The following is a 21,578-nucleotide window of genomic DNA, read 5'->3' as shown; positions in this document are numbered from 1 at the left end:
TGAAAGTTTCATTTTAAACACACACATGCCCGTGTGAAAAATGTACTTAAAGTTTAATTTCAGGGATGCAGGGGGGGGTCCTTTGGACCCCCCTGCACCCTTGAAATTGCATTCTCATTTTGCGATTCCTTAATTGCGAATCGCAAAATGAGAATGCCTTCCCATTGATTCCTATGGGCCTCTAGGCCCATAGGAATCAATGTAAAGGGATTCCTTATTTGCGATTCGCAAAATTGGGAATTGCAAATAAGGAAAAATAAGAAATCGCAAAAAAAATACGAATTTTTGATGCATTGCCGTTTGCAATTCCTTAATTGCGATTCCTTAATTTTTGCAGTTAAGAAATCGCAAACGGCAACAATGATGCATGTGTCTGTCTGAAACAAGAGAGATCTCTGTGCTATAAAAACACAGGTGTATGAAAGGAAACGTGCAGACATTTAAGAGATTCAGGCGGTCATGTACCCACAAATAGTAATCTGGTCTTGTATGAAAGAGTGGATCGCGTGTATAAACACTCCCTGTTCTATGTGTGAGGGCGCAAGAATTAAAAACATCGTAAATTATACTATTCCAACATCCAGTGCCCCCTACAGGAAGTCATTGTAATGACTTGCGTTGTAATGGTCTGCGATGTAACAACACGGTCGTTGTAATGACCACGTTGTAATGGCATGCGTTCTAAACGCATGCGTTGTAACGTGGCACATTCGCAAGAGTTTGTGTAAAAACAGGTGATGTCCGGCTCAGCAGAAAACAATCCCAGGTGGGCAGAGTTCTTGCATGAAAGGTTGCCCCTCAGGTATTCTGGGCCCTCGGTCATGTTTTAAACTTGTCTTCAGAATGTTAGTCCTTGTTCCCACTATGGGGTCTCCAGAAGCCCAAATTAAGATCAACAGTCAGTCGGTGCAATATAATACACGTCACATGTATCATGCACACACCTCAGAGATGCACCGTGTTTGGGGTTCTTCTAAACTGTGAGAACAGTGTCTGTGGTGTAAACATGCATGCACTTGAAAAGTGAAACAAAATATTGACATGCCAAAAAAGGACACACTTTTGCCAAGCTGTTCCAACTACTTTTAAGTATTTAGGGTGAAATCAGGCAGACACCTCACAGTACCCGACTCTAAGCACGTGTGCCCAAATATGTACTACAAAATGGGAAACAACCTTTACAACGCAACTTTTACAACGCACTACCATTACAACGAAACTTTTACAACGCAACATCCATTACAACGCATGCATTTACAACGCAGTCATTACAACGCATGACACTACAAAGCACATCACTACAACGCACACCACTACAACGCATGTCATTTCAACGCAGTCATTACAACGCATACCATTACAATGCATACCATTACAACGCATAGCATTACAACATATAGTACCCTTACACTATCCTACACTTACCCTACTGTTGCACCCCCTGGAGTTAGAATAGTAATTTCTACCCCTACACTATCCAACACTTACCCTACTGTTGCACCCCCTGGAGTTAGAATAGTAATTATTACCCCTACACTATCCAATACTTACCTTACATGCAAAGTAATGTTATGCGTTGTAATGGTATGCGTTGTAAAGGTAGTATGCGATGTAATGGAATGCGTTGTAGAGGTAGTTTTAAAAAATGTGTTGTAAATGCATGCGTTGTAATGGAATGCGTTGTAATGGATGTTGCGTTGTAAAAAATGCGTTGTAAAGGTAGGCATTGTAAAAGTATGCGTTGTAACGTCATACATCCCTACAAAATGCATGTTTAGGGGGTGTAACACTCCTTCCCCTGTGAGAGGGCATGGCTGTGTTTCTGGCTCACGCTTTGCTTTCAGTGTACTTTTATGCAGACACTTAACCTGTCGTTTCTTCCTTGCAGGTGCTGGTCGCCCACACTCGGCCCAGTCCGGGCCCACCATGGCTTCCAGGCCAGCCGAGCAGTGCCAGGACGGCGTAAGGACCACTTCCCACGGGAGGCGCCAGTGACACCTTCCACCTGAGCCCCTGCATCTCCCCCTCCAGCCCAGAATCACCCTCTCCCCTCGACTCCACCTCGACAGACACACAGCTGCATTTCTCTGGAAGATGAGGCGCATTTCATGTGCGGGAAGAGGGCCCCGCCACCTCCCGGGACACCTGCCAAACCCCGCCACGCGGGCTGTCACTTCCAGGTGACACCCCCGGATCACACGCAGGCATTTATTCCCAGACAGCACCCCCAGGCGGCGGCACGTTTCATTAATATCAGCGGCAAAACGCATCATAACAAGGAGGGCAGAGCGACACCTTTGCGCGGAGCGCGCGCGGCGACGGGAGATGCCCAGGGCGGAAACAGGCACTGGGGAGAGAAAGTCTGAAGTTTAGGCCCAACTTGGGGGCCCGGAACAAAAAACACAAATTAAAAAGAACAAACAAACGAAAAAGGGGCTTTGGACAAAAGGACAATTGTGGCTGATTTCAGGAGGCCAAAGAGGTGAGAATTGTGGTTGATTTTAGTGCAAGGACAGGGGGGTGATTTGCGCCGGGCGCGCGCCCCTCGTGCCATTTATCCCAGCGGGAGACTGCCCTCCACCCAGGGCCCCCTCCACCCCAGGGCCCCTTCCCCCTCCACCCATGGCTCCAACAGCTGCTCGCCCTTAAGCCACCTTCCCAGTAGCGCCCTCCGGCCGAGGCGCTTCCATGACTGTGGCTCCTGACGACGCAGCCGCTGCCCCCCTCTGGACCCCCGGTGCCTCCCCTGCGCAGCGGAGCCGGCGGACATGCTCCCCTTGGCGGCCCTTCTGCTACACCTCCTGCCGCTAGCCATGGGCTACTATGACATCTGCAAATCCTGGGTGACGTCCGACGAGGGCCCCTCCTGGGAGTTCTACGCCTGCCAGCCCAAGCCCGTGGCCATGAAGGAGTACCTGCTGGTCAAGGTGGAGCCGGCGGGCATCACCTGCGGAGAGCCACCCGAGCGCTTCTGCACGCACGTGAGTATCCACCAGGGCCCATGTCCTAAAAAAAAAGAAGTGGGAGGGGGACGCTGACGTCACAACAGGAAGTGTCGTCACGAAAGGTGGCTTACACCATCAGACTCATTGCCTCCCCTCGCTCACCCCTTAGCAAATGGAGCCACACATTCACTCTTTGGCCTCTCTGGGGCGAGAGTGAATGTGTGGCTCCATTTGCTCCAGCTATCGAGCTCCCGGTAAAATAAGTGGGGGGATGCCGTCCACCCGCGTGGTACCCCGACTTGAGCCCTGGTATCCACCCTGTGCTCCGCTGCTGCATTCATAGGCTGCGTGGAGTGTCCATCTGGCCTCGCTGCCTGTGATTGGTCAGAGAAGAGGCCGGGTCACTGACAGCAATGGCCTGATAGAGAGTTGGGTGGCAATGAGAGGCCTGCTACTTCCAGAGAATGCGGTACTAGCATTTCTTCCACCATGTGGGTCAGAGGTCATCTCTACACAGGATTTGTTTCTGGTTTAGCACTTCTTACACATATCAGCAGGGCCACTGGAATTATGCGGCAGTAGAGGGCCAAATTAAGCAGCAGGGTTGAGTAAATTAGGTGGGAACAAACGCCACAATATGCGGCCTAATGCAGCATATTTTGAAACAGTATGACTTCATTATTTCATTATTTTTAAACTTGGTAATACTGTCTGGTCATTGATTGCACCTCAATATTCCCAGATTGACACCCAAATATAGAAATAAGGAACAGAAAGGTGAGCAGTCCAGCTTTGCAAAGGGCCTTCGACCACGCGACAACATATGTTGCTACATTTTTAGCAACTTATGAACCGTTTGAGCTAGAAACTATTTTTTGTTTTTGTTAAAAATTGCAGATTGCGTCAGATGATAGATTATGTGACAAATGCAGTAATTCTATAATTAAACCAGGTCCTCCCTGAAGTGGAATACACCAAGGACTTATTTTGCCCTCGTTTTGAGGTCATCAGCAGGGTTCAGCATGATTCCAGTAACACAGTGAGCATGGGACCCTTGTCTGCTCCTATCCATGCCATATAGGGCGGTACATGAAACACACAAAAGGTGATGGGAGGCTTCTTTTAATAATAATAACAGAATTTATAAGAGCGTGAACAGCTACCTCAAACAGAGGTGTCCCAGCGCTAAGAGAAAGACAGAAGTGCGAACAACTAGAGCGACAAACGCTATCCTGTCCCTATGTGTCGAGGCTAAAGAGCCAAGTTTTCAAGGCTTTCCTAAAGGTAGGCTCACATTTTATCTGTCGCAAGAAGTTGGGCAAATCGTTCCAGAGCTTTGTAGCCACGGCCACAAAGGATCTCCCTCCAATACATGCTTTCTTGAACCTCGGGACGCACAATAGATTCCAGGTGCCTGATCTAAGTGGCCTATTTTGTTTGTAGCTGCATAAGCGCTGCTTCAGATAGCTCGGGCATTTATAGTGGAGAGAACGGAAAGCAAGTGTCAAGGCCTTAAATTCTATTCTTCTAGCCACGGGCAGCCAATGGAGTTTCTTGATGTGTGGCGAGATATGTTGACGGTAGGGAACTCTCCGGATGATTCTCCTGATAATAAGTCTAACCACTGGCAGTAGCTCGGGGTACCACTCTAACCCATCATTCTTTTGCTCTCCACGGCACCTCAGTTTGGACTCGGCCAAATGCAAATCAGGCTCGACTCTGTTCCTCATGGGAACAGTCCAGTCCCAACTGCCAAGTGTTCCGGTTCAGGAAGGACCTGGCATGGCAGTTCTGGTTGACTGTTCCAATTGCAGCAGGGTCAAGACAGATTTGCATTTAGCTGGGTGCAAACGGAGGTGACATGGTGTGCAAAATAATGTTGGATTAGGATGCTGCCCGTAGAAATGACCAGTGGCTGAGATTAATTCATGCATCTCATCCATCACTTTCTATATAGTTGACCAGATATGGCAGGAAATCTCTCATGCACTGGTCTTTACAAATGTTTTTTTCCGGTAGCCAGATGTTTCAACTCTGACTAATGAATATGGGGCCAAATGTACAAATTCAAGGCCTGATTCACAAAGGCAAACTTAGATGTTTGGTCTAAACGTAGACCAAACATCTAAATTCACGACTTTGGAAATTCAGAAAGGGCATTTGTGAGGAGTATCATCACGTCTGCACTTGGAGCGGATCACCGGTCCGAGTGCAGACGTAAAGATACTACTCATAAATAAGGCTCCCAGTTTTCCGTTTTTACAGATTTTTACACATAATTACAGACAGAAAACAGAGGGGCATATTATCAACACAGGCGATACAATTATCGCTTGCTTTATCGGCAGAAAACTGCCGCTAAAGCCGCTTTTGCAGCAGTTTTCTGCCGCAAAAGCGGCTTTAGCGGCAGTTTTCTGCCGATAAAGCAAGCGATAATTGTATCGCCTGTGTTGATAATATGCCCCAAAGTGTTTCCTGTCTGTATTTATTTTTAAAAGCGGAAAAATGCAGGAAAGTGTGCTTCTGGTGGGTGACTCTCCATGCTGTTTTTTGTGGTTTCTAGGACAACAGCTGAGCAAATAGGCATCATGGGAAGTTAAAAATAGGTTGATATTTACCCAAATGAAGGTTTATGCTAATATATCTTTGTATTTGTATTATAATGCTCAAAATTACCTGAAGGTGTTGTGTTTTGCTATATTTGGCTGCTTAATTTGCTAAAAAACGACAATGAGCAAAGTATGAGAGCTTGTTTCTAAGTTAAATAAATGTGGAAATATACAATTTTATGACTCCATATATTCGTAAAACACAAAATAAATATGGATAAATACCTATAAGATGAGAAAAAAAGAAATATGGATAAATACAGACGGAAATGTAAAAAAAAAAAATACCATAAAACCGGAAGCCCTACTCATAAATGCCCTTTGCGAATTTCCAAAGTCATAAACATGGACGTTTGGTCTAAGTTTAGACCAAATGTCTAAGTTTTCCTTTGTGGATTGGGCCCTCAATTGGTGGGTAATGCACTCCTGTCATGAGTGGAGGGTAATTTCTCTTTTCAAAATTGATTGTGTGCATCCGGGTATCTCCTTCTGCTCCTGGGCATAGGTAAATTAATAACTCAATGGTGCTCCCCTTGTCAGGGAAAGTGGCCCTTTAGGGCACCACTCTTTTCCCAGCCTGGGGATGTATTCCAATTGCTTAAAAACTTTTTTCAAATGATTAAAAATGAAAAACTTCCAAACTCATATTTGGGTTTTCTGAATTTACTTCATTTGAATAGCTTTTTTTCAAATTCGTGTCCAATTGCATCTTCAAATGGGTTTTCTATTTCAGAATTTCAATCACCCATATTTTCAAACATCCCAATGGGTTTCATGCAGGGCCCTTCCTCAGGGGATATGTTATCCTGCAAAGTGACGAAGATGGCGAAAATTAGATTCTAACCATCAAGCGTAGTTTAATGATTAAAATATAGATCCGAAGGTGTTACCTAATCAGAATCCCCCGCGGTTAGTGCTCTGTGCTCAATGGCTATACTTGGTCAAATTGATCCCTTCTCATGGAGATTTCACACCGCGTTTTTATCTCCTTCACTACAAGCAGTAGTTTTTAACCACCTCTAGCACTTCACCTCCTAGCCAGTACTTATATCCCTAAGGGCTACTTGGAAGGTGCATAAGTTCTCTGTTATTGTGTGCACACATAGGTTTGCCACCATCTTAGGAGCACTATGATAAGTCTACGCTGGCATATACTAATTGTATGTTTGTCTATATTTGTTTGTCTGTATGTTTTTTCTTACAGGTGCTGATACACCCATAATTTGGGTTTTTTTGGATTGAGCAAATTGCTCTCCCAATTTTTTAAGCACTTTTTTCACTTTTCCTTTTCACTTTCACGCCCCCAGGTCAGGGTGGACTATTAGAGTGTCCACACCGCCGGGGTTATAGTCCTGAAGAATGCCATGGTGAATATATACCACACTGAAGGCAGAAACATGTTGACTGATTTTAATAAATTTGTGGTATTTAGCTGAATTTAACCAAATCCTAATAACCTTGGCTTTTAAATTCAGACACATATACCACTTACACGTGTCTTAGGGATCACTCATTAAAGTTTTTTTGATACCCTGTTAGTCACTTTTAATTTGAGAAATCTTCACAACACTTCCTCCCCACACAACCAGCTCCGCAGTCTTTCTGGCGTCGTAGCACACCGAAGAGACACTCGGTCTCTTCGGTGGGGCCCGATGATGAAGCATGACACTGACTAGGTCGGTGTGTGAGGGCTTTCTTACTCAAATAGAGTGACTGTGATCCCACTCAACTAGAGTGACTGTGATCAATACTATCCACTTATCCTTTTGCTCCACATTTCTGGTAGTCGTGTACTTGACCAGATTAGACCTCTCTTCTTTTGTTGTTTGACATTTAACCGGGGACTAAGAGAGTGTCTTTGAATTTCCCTATCTCTCTCCTTGTTGATATATATACTTGAGGAACGTCAGTTTCATGGTTTGCGAAGCAAAACCGGAATGTGAAAGAGATACAGTCATAAGCACTACAAAAGTACACCTAAACAAAAGGTGACCAGTGATAGATACCACGGATTAACGGGCCAGTGCCCTCCAGCGTACTAGTCCGGCTCGTATAAATCGTGGTAAAACCAAAGGGCGAAGAAGCAAATAGCTGATAAAAGATGTCGTCCATGCTTAGTTACTGTGGATATGTGTGATAGTAAATATGTGCAAACTGGATTATGCGTGCACGTGAGACGATTGAGAACAAATAATTTGAAAAAAAATGCGAACACCACAGTGCACATGCGTCCATATTCAAACACGCAATCAGGAAAGCCGATTACGAAAAATGATAGTGCAGTCGCCAAAGTGAACGTACGTCCGTATTGAGATTAAAAGTTGAAAATCAGTGTCACCTTCACCCTCATCACTCACCGCGTGAAAAAATCAGAGTCATATCAGAACCCTCTCCTTCACCATCGATGGCAGCCGCCATCATTTAAAAAAAAAAAACCTTTTTATTGGATTTCACATTTCAGGTATGGCACACAATAAGCGTTTTCATCTGTTATACGTTACATTTAGTGAGTTCTGGTATCATAACTAGCGGCAGTGGAGGATCTCATCCAGTAAGGGACGCCGTAAGGGATGGAGTGGGAGCCTCCTTACCGCTTCCGCCAGAGATGTCGGGAGGCGTTGAAGATACGGTCGGTGGGATGAGGACCGCAGTTCTCTGGCCCATGCGACAGCCTCTAGACCCATGTCCCTCGTAACGGGTGCCATGAAATGGTAATCCAGGTTCTAACTTGAACATGGCAGCCGCCATCATAGTGTTAAGTACACTTGCTTTACAACTCGTGTAAAAGGAAATTGTCGTCAAGGGATTTAGTTTTTTTTAAACAATTTTGTAGTTATTCATACCTGAGTCAAAGTGTTTGTCAGATAATCAAACAGCAAAGTGCCCAGAGAGCTACAACAATGAATTAGATTCAAGGGTCAAAATATGAATAGAAGAATAGAAAATAAGCACACGAAATCCTTTTTATATGAAAATATATCATCTGTATTCAATTTATCAGGACTTGATCAAATGGGGATATATTGGGCAAAACATAAGCAACAAATGTCATGAAAAGATGTGTAAATACATTAAGCAAATCAAATCACAACAAAAGCATCAACTCCAAAATATATATTAGAGTGACTCCGTAACACAAGTTAAGAGATGTCACTTGTTAAGGACAAAAATTCCTGAGGAGATGATGTGTAAGTCGACGTTTCGGTCTTTCAAGCAGTGGTTTATAAGACCTTCATCATTACACTATTGATTACCCAAGCCTACATGGGTTTATTGGGTTATCCAAACTTTTTGAACGATGCTTTACAACTCAGCCGAATATCCCACCCAACAAGACCAGAAGTGGTGGTGGTTCTGCAATGGCCTCCTTTTGGCCTCATCATATATTTTTCTCAGCTCTGGAAGTCTGTTTATGAGGCTTTTGGGAATGTGGAGAAATATCCTAGTGCAGGCAGGCTAAAGAACTGAGATTTAACTCTCCGATTTCAACACTCACAGTTGTAATACTCCAGTGTCTATTCAAAAAGATAGACTTACCGATGAGTACACCAACACATGCGCGTTTACCCTTACCCTATGAAGTGTAGACTGACTTCTCCCCACACCCTGATTGAGGGGATGTGGCCTAATTTACGAGTGTTCAACTACTGCTAGTAACTTTTCACACATAGGTAGAGCTCTCCTCCACCAGGGAAAGTACAGGTAAAAAGGTATACGGTGTATTAGACTTTTAAAAGATAGTACAAATATTTTTATGGTAAATAATAGTGTACAGTCATTTGATATTTTCATTTGAAGTGTACATCAAATAAAAAAGCAGCTGCAACACTATTACCATAATTTTGAATCAAATATTTAATTGATTTAAATGAAATAATTTAAATTAAAAATACTTTTTAAAGGTTTATTTAGAGAACATCCCAGCAATAGTAAGATGTTTATATTGACCTATTATGTATGAAAACATATATAAACCTATGCATACCATTAATATAAATTAATTTATTAAACAAATTACAATTAGAGTTATGAAATAAAAATGGTTATGGTGATAGTTCAAAATAATAAAATATTATTTGTCTTTTTTACATTTAATTTAATTTAAATCTTTTTTAAGAAGTTAAAATGAATTAAATTATTTTAAGATTATTCCTATCAGGGTTTTATTTGAAGATTTTGCCTCCATTTTTTTGACATGAAGGTGTTGTAGTACCAGGATTGGCCATGCATGGTGCTGGACTTACTCGTGGTCTGAGCTGGAGTGCATTTACTACTATTTCGGTCTGTTTTGGCCTTAGTAACGTTAGAAGTGCCTTCGTGAATAAGAATAGCCTTACTCATTTGTGGGTGAGTGCATGTCCCTTCCTAAACCGCCCCCTGGTCCTCCTTTAACTCTTTCTTACTCCTCCCCACTTTCCAGCCACTCCATTCGTCCCTTGCACATTTATTACAAAAAAATAAGCAATTGTGGGTAGAGTCAGGGAGGGGATCTCCTTAACCCCTTGGCTGCGGCGGTAATTCCGCTGTGGCGTGAGGGGGCGCCACCATGCTCGTGACGGAACCACTCCGTCACGAGCCGCGGTGGTGCTGTGCTTGTGACGGAATGGTTCCGTCTCGGCCCCGCCCGCCTAATAGAACCCTCAGCGCAGGCGCGAAATCAGTGCCGTGCCTGCGCGGCGGCTGGGCCGTGACGGAACCATTCCGTCACCAGCACAGCTCCACCATGGCTCGTGATGGAATGGTTCCGTCACGAGCATGCAAGGGGTTAAAGAAACGATAGGAGCGATAGAGGTTAGTGAACAGTATTTTGTAGTAAGTGAGTAGTGCTATTGTACTACTAAAGGTAATACAGAATGCCATTTATGAATAGGCCCCTCAGAGCATAGCACCCATGGCCTTAGCACTCAGATTGTTACACTCACAATTGTAGCAGTCAGATTGTTTTACTCAAGTTGTAACACCCAATTGTAGCAGTCAAATTGTTGCATTCATAATTGTAACACTCACAATTGTAAAACTCATATTGTGAACATTAACAATTGTAACACATATAAGGGTAAAATTCAGCCTGCAACACTCACAATTGTAAAACGTTGATTGTAACACTCACAATTGTAACACTCATATTGCAACATTCATATTGTAACACTCAGCTGGCAACACTTACAATTGGAACACTCAGATTACAGCGCTCACAGATGTAACACTCAGATTGTAACACGGATGTAGCAGTCTGACTGTAACACTCAGTTTCTAACACTCGGATTGTAACACAAATGCAACATTCAAATTGTAACACAACTGTAACACTCATTGTAACACTCACGCCTGTAACTCTCAGATTGTAAAGCTTAGATGGTATTCCTCACAATTGCAACACTGAGTTTGCAGCACTTGGAGTGTAACGCTTACGTTTGTATCAGTCAGTTTGTAACACTCACATTGTAACTCTCAGGCTGCACTGCCGACGTTCCGTGGCGCAGGCGTCTGCTCGATATTTACGAGGCAGAACTAAGCAACTTTTTTGGGCCTAATGCTGCCCCGTAAATATTGTTACCTTTAACACAGTTTTCTGCGTGAAAGGGGCGTCCAATGGGTGTTGCTGGGGGCGTTCCAAGCGACATCCATGTCTTTTTGACACTGCACCAGATTTACGAGAAATCAGAACTCTCGGGCAGCACCAAAATCGTATGCCTCCCCAGGGGAGGCGTAAGGGAGGCACAACGAGGAGAATTATCTTTATTTCTCCTCGTTTGTCCTTTTTCTATGTGTGCTGCATTGTGCAGCACACACAAAAAGAGAAACGAGACTCTTGTGTTTGTTGTTGTGCAGGAAGGTTTCCGTTCCTGCACAAAAATAATCATCCCTGCAACGCAGGCACCCTTTCACCATGGTGCAAGGGTGCCTGCGTTGGCACATGGCAGCCCATTGTGTGCCGGCACAGGGGAATAGAGCGGTACAAAAGGGGGTGGTGATGGACGGAGCATCTGAACCAATCAAACACTCACACCCAGTCAAAAGATCTGGGTTTAATCCATCACCGTTCTTTAGCCCACTCTGCCACCCCAGTTCAGACATGGCCATATGCAAATCAGTCTGACCCTGAGCCTCACGGGAACAGTCCAGCCTGAACTGCCAAGCCATGTCTTCCCTGGATCGGAAACAAGCTTCCGAGGACCGGTTTCTGGCATTTCAGCCGTCTTCAGCCCGGCTTGCTTGAATCCAGTGGCAAAGTGAGCAAGGGACTCACGTCTGAGCATACCCTGCCACACTATGGCACAGGGGAATAGAACACAAATGCACCGTATCTGATAGATACAGCGCATCCTTGCCCTTTTCTTTTACCGTATGGCAGTGCTGCAGGAAGGCCTGCAGCACTGCCCTTTGGCAAAATCTCATAAATGAGGCCCTCAGATCGTCACACTCACGATTATTGCACAGAGTTTGCAACACCTAGATTGTAACACTCAGCTTGATAAGTCAGACTGTAACACTTACCTCTCGAACTGCACCGCAAAGAGTTTCTATCGCTCGGCCGCCTCCCTCCGAATGTCTACCACGCGCCCCCACTCTTGTCGGATGGTGTCCCTTTCATTCAAAACCTGAACTGTGATTTCTCCTGTTAAATATTAATCATACCCTTTTTGTTTAGTCATTACAAGCCCGGGCAGGACTGTCTGATTCATAATTCACAAGGATAAACCAGAGATCTGTCTTTCTGGAAAGAGGTCAGACAAAATAAAATGTAACTACCTTGACCATTTGAAAAGCAGACACCACAAACTGACCTCATGCCTGGCACTTTAATAACGGACATTATTATTATCCAGCTGTGAGGACCAAGGGGCAAATGTAAGGACTGGACTGCGTTTGCAAAATCACTGGCTTTGCGGCTGCAAACTACCAAGATGCCACCACTGGAATAGAGCGATACCAAAGGGGATGATGGACGGAGTGCTTGAGCAAATCAAACAACCGCACCACTGGAATAGAGGCAGATCCAGTGGATCCCAGGGAATCTTACTGCGACCTGAGTCTTACCGTGACCCGCTGGAGTGTGAGCACACCCTGTGGTACCCTACAGGCATTACGGCGCCCCCCACCTTTGCTTTACAAATGGGTCTGGAGCACTTGAAGGCCAATCAACTTCTTCCATTGTCCAGCAATGGTTGGGGGGGCGATGTATGTCGAAGGATCACAGCTGGAAACTAACACCATAATTAAGGGTGGGCGGAGTTGGCATAGTGGCACTACGCTGAATTACGAGGAGTTGCCTAAAAACTCAGTGGAATTCCGCTCCCCCCTAGGCAGACAACTTACCTCTGTGGTGGCGGCATTCCCTCGACTCCGAGAGTCCTTCCTGACTCCGGTGCAGGATTCTTCTTCCAGTCCTCCTGTCTGGCAGAAAATGGGAACCCCTTCCTGCAGGACTCGCGAGGACTGGGCATGCGCGTGCATGGAGAGTAGAGATGCATGCGCGCTCACGCGCTGTCCTCGCGAGTCCTGCGGGAAGGGGTTTAATTTTCAAAGCCCATTGGAGGACAAGAAGAATCCTCCTGCGCCGAGGAGGCAGCAACAATGCCTCGGGTAGGTGGACTTGGGCAGGGGGGCACATGCTGATTTTAGGGGTGTATGGGGGAAACTCGACTACGTGGCGGAGTCAAGATTTTTTATGCCAACTTCGCACTCCGGGCGGTGTGCCGTTTGGCAAAACTCCGCAAAGTCTGCTGTCAGAGCGGAGTTCCCCGCCCACCCTTAACCATGATGCAAACCTCACACAGACCCTCCTCAGAACCAGAGCAAGCAAAGACAAGCCACGGGTCACTTCACAAGTTGTGAAGAGAAAATTAAAGATCTCACAGTGTTTTTTGTCGCTCTCTAGTTTTGTGTACAAGAAAAGTAGGTCCTTGCAGGCCAGGTAATAATCAATGGTGTATGTGTCTGCGTCAGTACAACAATCATCATTATTTAACACACAGCCATAGCTGGTTATACCTAATGAAATTAAATCATTGTAACAACCATATAACTAGGCCCAGACAAAATTTCTTTTGCGGCGGCATAATTTCACACAATTTTAGTAATTTTGTATTATGTTTGTTAACGTAAAATTCCTGAAATTATGCTACCACACCACATTGCATATTTATTCCCCGAAACAACACAAATGACTAGAATGTGAACGGCTACTCTTTGCGGAACTTGGGTTTTTTGTACTATTTGTTTTCACACTTTCCATTTAAAATCGTATCCAAAATTAACGCAAGGACGCGTTTCACACTAAAACATTGCGTCAAATGCTGGTTTTGCAGTTGCGTAGTTACACGTAGCTTCACAAAATGTTCTCAAAATTTCACAAAATTACCCAAAAGCAAATTACATGAGTTTAGTTGACACTTGCTTAGAACAACTACAGATTGGAAAAAAAAATCATGCAAATCTCTAAATCTGCGCCTTGCAGATTACCAAGGCCAGGAAAAACAAACTGGGAGGGCCTAGGCGAAGAGGAGAATGACCAGGAAGCTGGCACCAGGAGTGTTATAATGAAGGCTTCCTGTTTTCCATTTTTACAGGTAAATATAGGCAGAAACCCATTTATTTTATGCCTGTATTTATTTTTAAATGTGGGTAAAAAACTGAAATTGGGTGATTTTTGAGTGATTCTAAATACTGTCTGCCATGACTGTCAGGTCAATAGCTCTGCAGATTGATAGATAAGGGGGTTAAAAAAAAGAACGGGATTTAAGTAAAGCGGCTGAAACACGGTAAATATGCACAAGGTTGATCCTGAAATGTGCACATTTTCATTTGAGTGCATTGATTTATCTTCTGCTGGTGCTGATATCACTGAAACCTGCAAACATTCAAGCAAGAGTTCATGATTATTGGTTAAATAAATGTGGAAATATACAAGTTTCAGCGTAATTTTTTTCACAAAACCCAAACTAAGTGGGCGATTAGGATGGCGGTGAATCCGCATCCTCCGGGCAGGCGGAAGACACCGCCGGCCCAGAGGATGCGGATTCACCGCCGCGGACATTGGAAACACCAACCGCCACATTAGGATGGCGGTGGGATCAGCGGCGGACGGCAAGTCCGTCCGCCGCTGATCCGCGGTGTATGCAAGCAAATATGGTGGTGGTGTCTGGAAGACACCACCACCATATTAGGATGCAGGCTGCAACATGCTTTTCCACGGTGGCTTTTCCGCCGTGGAAAAGCATGTGGTCTTTTGGGTTTGGGGGCCCGTTGCGGGCCCCCTGGGTGTCGGGTGGTGGGGGGTGCACATGGGGGGTACCTATGGTACCCCCCCTACGTTTGCATGCACAAAGAGGCAGGCACCACGCGGTGCCTGCCGCTTTGTGCATGTAAATGCAAAACATGCATTTTTACCCTTGCGGCGGGTGCTGCTTCAAGCAGCACCCGCCGCAAGGTTAAAGATACGGGATGTGACCGCCTAGGTGGCGGTCACATCCTAATTGCACCGGAGGGACCGCCGCTGCCCCTGCGGACGGTCCCTCCACCTCCGGGGTGGCGGACGGACGCAGGTCCATCCGCCATCCTAATAGGCCCCCAAATATGGCTAAATATAGATAAGATGAGCAAAAAAGAAATATGGATAAATACAGACGGAAATATCAACAACAAAAAATACCATAAAACTGGGAGCACTAATTATGATTAATAGAACCAGCGGGAGTAATAGGAGCAGGAACAGAACCGGGCCTACAAGATGCACCGGGACGACCTAGACTAAAATCTTCAGGTGACCCAGGGGAACCAGGACAGGCAGGATAAGGAATATCCAAACCAGGGGAACCAGAAACGAGACTAGAAGGACTGGGACAGTGGGTGAAAAACGATGGATTGGAATGCTACCCGGAGCAATTGGAAATGGTTCTGAATATTTGCAAGCATTTCTTCCATCACCCTTTGCACTTTTGATGTAACACCTCAACTGTTCCCATGAGGAGCAGCGTCAGTACTGATTTGCATATGGTGGTCCTTTGTCTAGAGTGACACTGTGGTGAAAAACGATGGTTTGGAATGTTGCCCCGAGGGATTGCTGGTGGTTACACTATCTGTAAGCATTCGCCCCATCACCTTTTGTGTGTTGTTGCAACACCCTAAGTGGACAAGGGTATGTCTAGACGTAGGACCCTTGCTTGCTGTGCCATAGGATTCAAGCTGCACCTCACTCACAAGGCCTAACAAGGTTGAAACCAGTTTGGTTTGCTTGCGTTCCCTTCTGGAGGGGGCGGTGCGCGTTAGCCCCTTTCTCGAGTGGCATAGCGGGTGCAAAAACAGTGGGTAGGAATGGTACCCCTGCAGATTTTTATTTGCAAGCACCACTCCCATCACCTTTTGTGTGTTTGCTCCTAATTACAGCACCCAGTTTTCTGCTGACGACCTAGTGCACCTGCCCCCCACTTCCATCGGACGTCCCTCTCTTTTGCCAGAGCCCCCCCCCCCACACACACACTCACTCCACCCGCTTGGGCTGCTCACCAGCCGACACTTCATGAATGCTGTATGTGCAGGGAATCGCAGGCCCTTGGCAGAGCCAGCGAAGCCGCAGGAAATGTTACACTAAATATTAATGGCCATCGATGGCGGAGTGTGTTGAGATATAGACTCACCAGGGTGTTTATTTATTCACCATAAATGTGGCTCTATTAATAAGCAGCGGTATTACCACGCGGCACGGCATGGACGGACTGGAGTGCAGCAGTACAGAGAGGGTGAAACACAACAGGTGGGGCACCTGTGACTGATCACTGCTTCGCTTACAGGGATGAAGGCTGGGATGAGGAGGAGGCAGCGGGCGGAATAAGGTGAGAGTGATGTGCGTACACTGGTTAGAGGCGGCAGACCCGGAAGCAGAGAACGGCCCGGGACCAGGGTTCAATTCCCGACGCGGCTGGGTCGTGGACCAGGGTCAGCGGACTCGATAATTCTCACCTCGGTGCCTACTCTAACCAGGGATCACACTCGGCAACTCTGGGCATTAGCTTGCCTCATCTCCACAACGGCCCCCCACAGACGCCGGGGATGCCTGGTTTCACCTTGGAGATACCCAGTAGGGACCATCTCACAGGGAAAGCCAGGACGGGTTCCCCAGCGGTCTACAGCGCGGAGATACCCCATGTGGAGTGATTCATGCAAGACATCATTACATTACATTACATTACATTACATTACATTACGATGGTTCAGGCGAGGTAGGGGTGTGACAGCTGCAAACACATGCACTCTTATGGAGTGTTGCCATTAAAATCAAGCCCCAAAAGCAGAGCAAAGGAAAGGCACTGTGAATGGAAGCGGTTCTTGGGCTGTGCTCCAGGGGAGGGACAAACGCAGGAAGATTGAATGAAGCTCCCACGTGCTGACTAAAGGAAAGCAAGGGAATAAAAGTGACGATGAAACCAACCAATAGTAAGCAATGGTAAGCAATGGGCAGGCTCTAAGCCCCTTGTGAGTAAACGAAATGTCTTGCAAGCACCAGCACTCCGGCGACACCTAAAAAGTGATGATTTTGCATCAACAAGTTTCCAGCCTTGAAAAGGTGTAGATTTCTCAAATTATTTTTTTTTTTTTTACACTTTACCCCTGCAGCCCTATGCCAGTGGCAGCTTGACAGGCATAATCCTGAAACATGTTTAGTGAATTCCAAGTTCTCAAGTGAAAATATACACATTTTTCATGTGAAAATGTACCTGCCAACTTTTTTCTCCAGGGGGAAAACACCTGTTGCCCTGGAAACCCCCCTTTCCCTAAACCCCCACCAATTTTCATCACAGTGGTGGGTGATGCTCCCTTCCACCTCCCACCCACAGCATCTCATGTTTCCAGGAACGGAATAGGGCTCGTGGATTTATACAATGTTTGTTTGTTTGGGAGTTCACAAACATATATGGTATTCCTCCCAGGAAGGAAGGCTCTGACCCACAGGACGTTGGCTCCCCGCCCACAAGAAAAGATGTTCTCACCCAGAAGCCAATCTCTGTCAGAAAATCCTTTTAGGGCCTTGAAACAGACTGAATGAAATTACAAAAGTCATTTTGCACTAGTGAAAGCCGTGGTCTGCATATGTAAGCCAGAGGTACTTGTGCAAATCATGTCTTGTGACTGAGGCCTTGTGACCCGGAGTGATCTTTCCGCTCCACTGACTGAAGTAGGTCCAGGCTGGCGAGTGATTGACAGCTCGAGGCAGAGGCCTGGCACTGGCTCGGCCTGGGCTCCTCCTGCACCCTCGAGCCCAAAACGAGCCGAGCTTTCCTTGCACTTCTCCCTGCGACCACACTTTAACCTCGTGCGCCAAGAATTCAAGACAAAGCACTAACCTTTGATGTGAAACGGGAGACAGAACATGTACCTTCTAGTGGCAACTGTACAATGTGAAACAGGATAACCTGTGATCCGTCCCAGCTGCCCTGCTCGCCAATTGTGTGAGTCTGGGCAGATGTTTCATTTCACTGCGCCTCGTTCTCTTCATTCGGAACTTCAAATTCATGGGTTCAGGGTGTGTGCTGTAGGAAATCCTCTTGGGTTTGATTCATTGGAAGGTTAGGGCGTCATGTATTGTAATAATAAACACCACAGATGGGGGACATCTAAGCCACATATAAAGTATACATGACAACCGACCTGTGTCTTAGATACCGAGTGGCTTTGTGGTTAGGGGTGGGGTTGGGGGCCAGGAATGTTTCTAAGTTCATGTTTTAAAAGTGTCACGTCCAGTACATTCCTCTCAATGGTAGCCCTAGTGATAAATAAATTTTTGGGAAATACTGAAGACACTTTACCATCTTTTTACCTAATGTTTGTTGAGTGATTTACATTCCGAATAAGTTCACGGCTCGACTCGTGCACGAGTTGTTAGAGCCAAGCCCGAACCATGGCTCGGCTCGGCTCGGCTCCCCCAATTCCTTTGTTGAGTCGCCCACCTCTGTCTGCTATTTGAAACCTAATTAGGGGTCATACCCTTGGTAATTCTGATTTTCGAATCTATGTCTGGGTTTGGTTGTGCTTCCGTTTCCGCTGTTCATATAAAGGGATGCTGTGGCTGCGAGCTGGCCCGTATGAAATGCTATAAAAGATATCTGATCTGGTGTCTGAGACCAGCCTTGACGGCTCGCCCTCAGCTACCAAGGGAGAGTCACGGAAAAGACTGAAGTCTGGGGTGAGCTTTACAAGCGGCTGGAGCCAGAAGAGAGAAGAGGCCGCCTCGGACAACCTGCCCAGTGCTCTCCTGGGCATGGACGCCATTTAGGGGTCGCACCTGTGACCCCTGCAGTACCTTGGCGACCCCTGGCACTGCCTTTGAGACCCCTGGCCTCAAATGTAGCACAAGCAATGCAAGGAGCAAAAAAATGAACAGGTCTAACAGAGCTTTGCTTACTTTCTATCGCCCGCAGGGTTGTAACCATGTAAAGCACATTCAGGGACAAAAACGCTGTCATATTACACGATTTGTAACCCTGCGCCTCCTTTGTGCGGTGCCTCTAAAACTACTTTTCAATGTGTGCATGAAGGCATGACAAAAACATTAAAAAAAACTAAAAGTAACAACGTCGGTAAAGGTAACGGACATGTGGGGAGTAGACAGGAAAATGAAAGGTGAAAACACGTAAGAGGGTGAGACAGGTGAGAATTAAAGGCGGCAGGGAGAGAGGTGTGACAAAAAAGCAGGCTGGTGAGAGACAGCTCAGAGTGAGCGAGGGTCACAGAGGAGAGAAAGAGAGAAAGAGGAGACCTATGATAAAGAGACAGACGAGGAAGAGACATCTGAGAGAGTTTGGAAGGATAGGCAGGTGAACAAGAGTTCATAGACTGATGAGAGACCGGTGGGAAACATTTTAGAGAGTCAATAAAGAGGGGAAACAACCTTTACAACGCAACTTTTACAACGCACTACAATTACAACAAAACGTTTACAACGCAACATCCATTACAACGCATGCCATTACAACGCAACCATTACAACGCATGACACTACAAAGCATACCACTACAATGCATGTCATTACAACGCATACCACTACAATGCATAACATTACAACGCATAGTACCCTTACACTATCCAACACTTACCCTACTGTTGCACCCCCTGGAGTTAGAATAGTAATTATTACCCCTACACTATCCAACACTTACCTTACATACAATGTAATGTTATGCGTTCTAATGCTATGCATTGTAAAGGTAGTTTTAAAAAATTCGTTGTAATGGCATGCGTTGTAATGGATGTTGCGTTGTAAAAAGTGCGTTGTAAAGGTATGCGTTGTAAAAGTATGCGTTGTAATGTCATACATCCAATAAAGCGATAGAGAGGAAGAGACAGCCGAAAAGAGAGACAAAGCGAGATCGAGAGGGGAGAGACATAGGGTATAAAATGAAGTAGATGGGTTATAAAGAGACAGCCGAGAGAGGGAAGTGGGGAGGAAGGACAGATAAAGAGGAGCTACAGAAAGAGGTGAGAGTAAAAAGAAAGAGAGAGGTGAGAAGATTAGTTCAGAGAGCAGAGAAGGCATGTCGGAGATGATAAAGAGACAGAAAGTTGGGAAGCAGAGGGGCTAATGGGGGAGACAGGTGAGAAAGGGATAGATGCGGAAGGGAGACAGGTGAAAGAGAGTCATATGACTCAGAAACGGGGGAGTACAGAGATGACAACCTGGAGAAACAGGAGGAGGGATGTCAGTAAAGAGGAAGGGAGGGCTGGGGAGAGAGGTGCAGTGAGAGAAGAAGCAAGAGAGAGACAATGACAGAACAGGAAAAGAGAGATGGGAAGCATTGCAGAGAAATATACAAAGAAGATATTTGACAAGGGAGAACGAGGTTGGAAATGAGAGAAAGGGAAAGATGAAAGAGGAAGACTGGGGCAATCAGCCAGTTATTTTCTCAAACAAATAAATACAGCACAGTATGATGGTTGTAGGGCACAGTATGATCGTTTTTAGGGCACAGTATGATGGCTGAACAGCACAATATGATGGATGCTAGGCACAGTATGATGGTTGTAGGGGACAGCATGATGGCTGTACAGCACAGTATCATGGCTGTACGGCACAGTATGATGGTTGTAGGGCACAGTATGCTGGCTGTCCACAGCAGGCTCACAGACACCCACAGCTGCCCTCCCTCCATAGCAGACCCACAGATGCCCACAGCTGCTCTCCCTCCACAGCCGGCCCACGGCCCACAGCTGCTCTCCCTCCACAGCAGAGTCACAGACACCCACAGCTGCTCACCCTCCACAGCAGCCCACAGATACCCACAGCTGCTCTCCCTCCACAGCAGGCCCTCAGATACCCACAGCTGCTCTCCCTCCACAGATACCCACAGCTGCTCTCCCTCCACTGCAGGCCCTCAGATACCCACAGCTGCTCTCCCTCCACAGCAGGCCCACAGATACCCACAGCTGCTCTCCCTCCACAGATACCCACAGCTGCTCTCCCTCCACAGCAGGCCCACAGATACCCACAGCTGCTCTCCCTCCACAGATACCCACAGCTGCTCTCCCTCCACAGCAGGCCCACAGACACCCACAGCTGCTCTCCCCCCACAGCAGGCCCACAGATACCCACAGCTGCTCTCCCTCCACAGATACCCACAGCTGCTCTCCCTCCACAACAGGCCCACAGATACCCACAGCTGCTCTCCCTCCACTGCAGGCTCACAGACACCCACAGCTGCTCTCCCCCCACAGCAGGCTCACAGATACCCACAGCTGCTCTCCCTCCACAGCAGATCCACAGATACCCACAGCTGCCCTCCTTTCACAGCAGGCCCACAGATACCCACAGCTGCTCTCCCCCCACAGCAGGCCCACAGATACCCACAGCTGTTCTCCCTCCACAGCAGACCCACAGATACCCACAGCTGCTCTCCCTCCACAGCAGGCTCACAGATACCCACATCTGCTCTCCCTCCACAGCAGCCCACAGATACCCACAGCAGACTCACAGATACCCACAGCTGCTCTCCCTCCACAGCAGGCTCACAGATACCCACATCTGCTCTCC

The 21,578-nt window shown here is 46.4% G+C and overlaps 1 protein-coding gene across 1 annotated transcript in view; it reads left to right on the top strand.

Annotated features, from left to right (window-relative positions):
* Nucleotides 1-2,714: 2,714 nt before the first annotated feature.
* The window catches only part of NTNG2 (netrin G2), a 237,447-nt gene continuing 218,583 nt past the window's right edge, over nucleotides 2,715-21,578 (top strand). Inside the window, exon 1 of the mRNA XM_078641539.1 lies at nucleotides 2,715-2,981. Coding sequence (XP_078497665.1) covers nucleotides 2,769-2,981 — 213 coding nt within the window. The 5' untranslated portion in view covers nucleotides 2,715-2,768. The remainder of the gene's footprint in view (nucleotides 2,982-21,578) is intronic.

This window comes from Lissotriton helveticus, chromosome 5_1, assembly GCF_964261635.1.
Source record: "Lissotriton helveticus chromosome 5_1, aLisHel1.1, whole genome shotgun sequence".
Lineage (NCBI taxonomy): Eukaryota > Metazoa > Chordata > Amphibia > Caudata > Salamandridae > Lissotriton > Lissotriton helveticus.
Note: the sequence above shows the minus strand (reverse complement) of the source record. Positions and strands in the feature narration are given on the sequence as shown.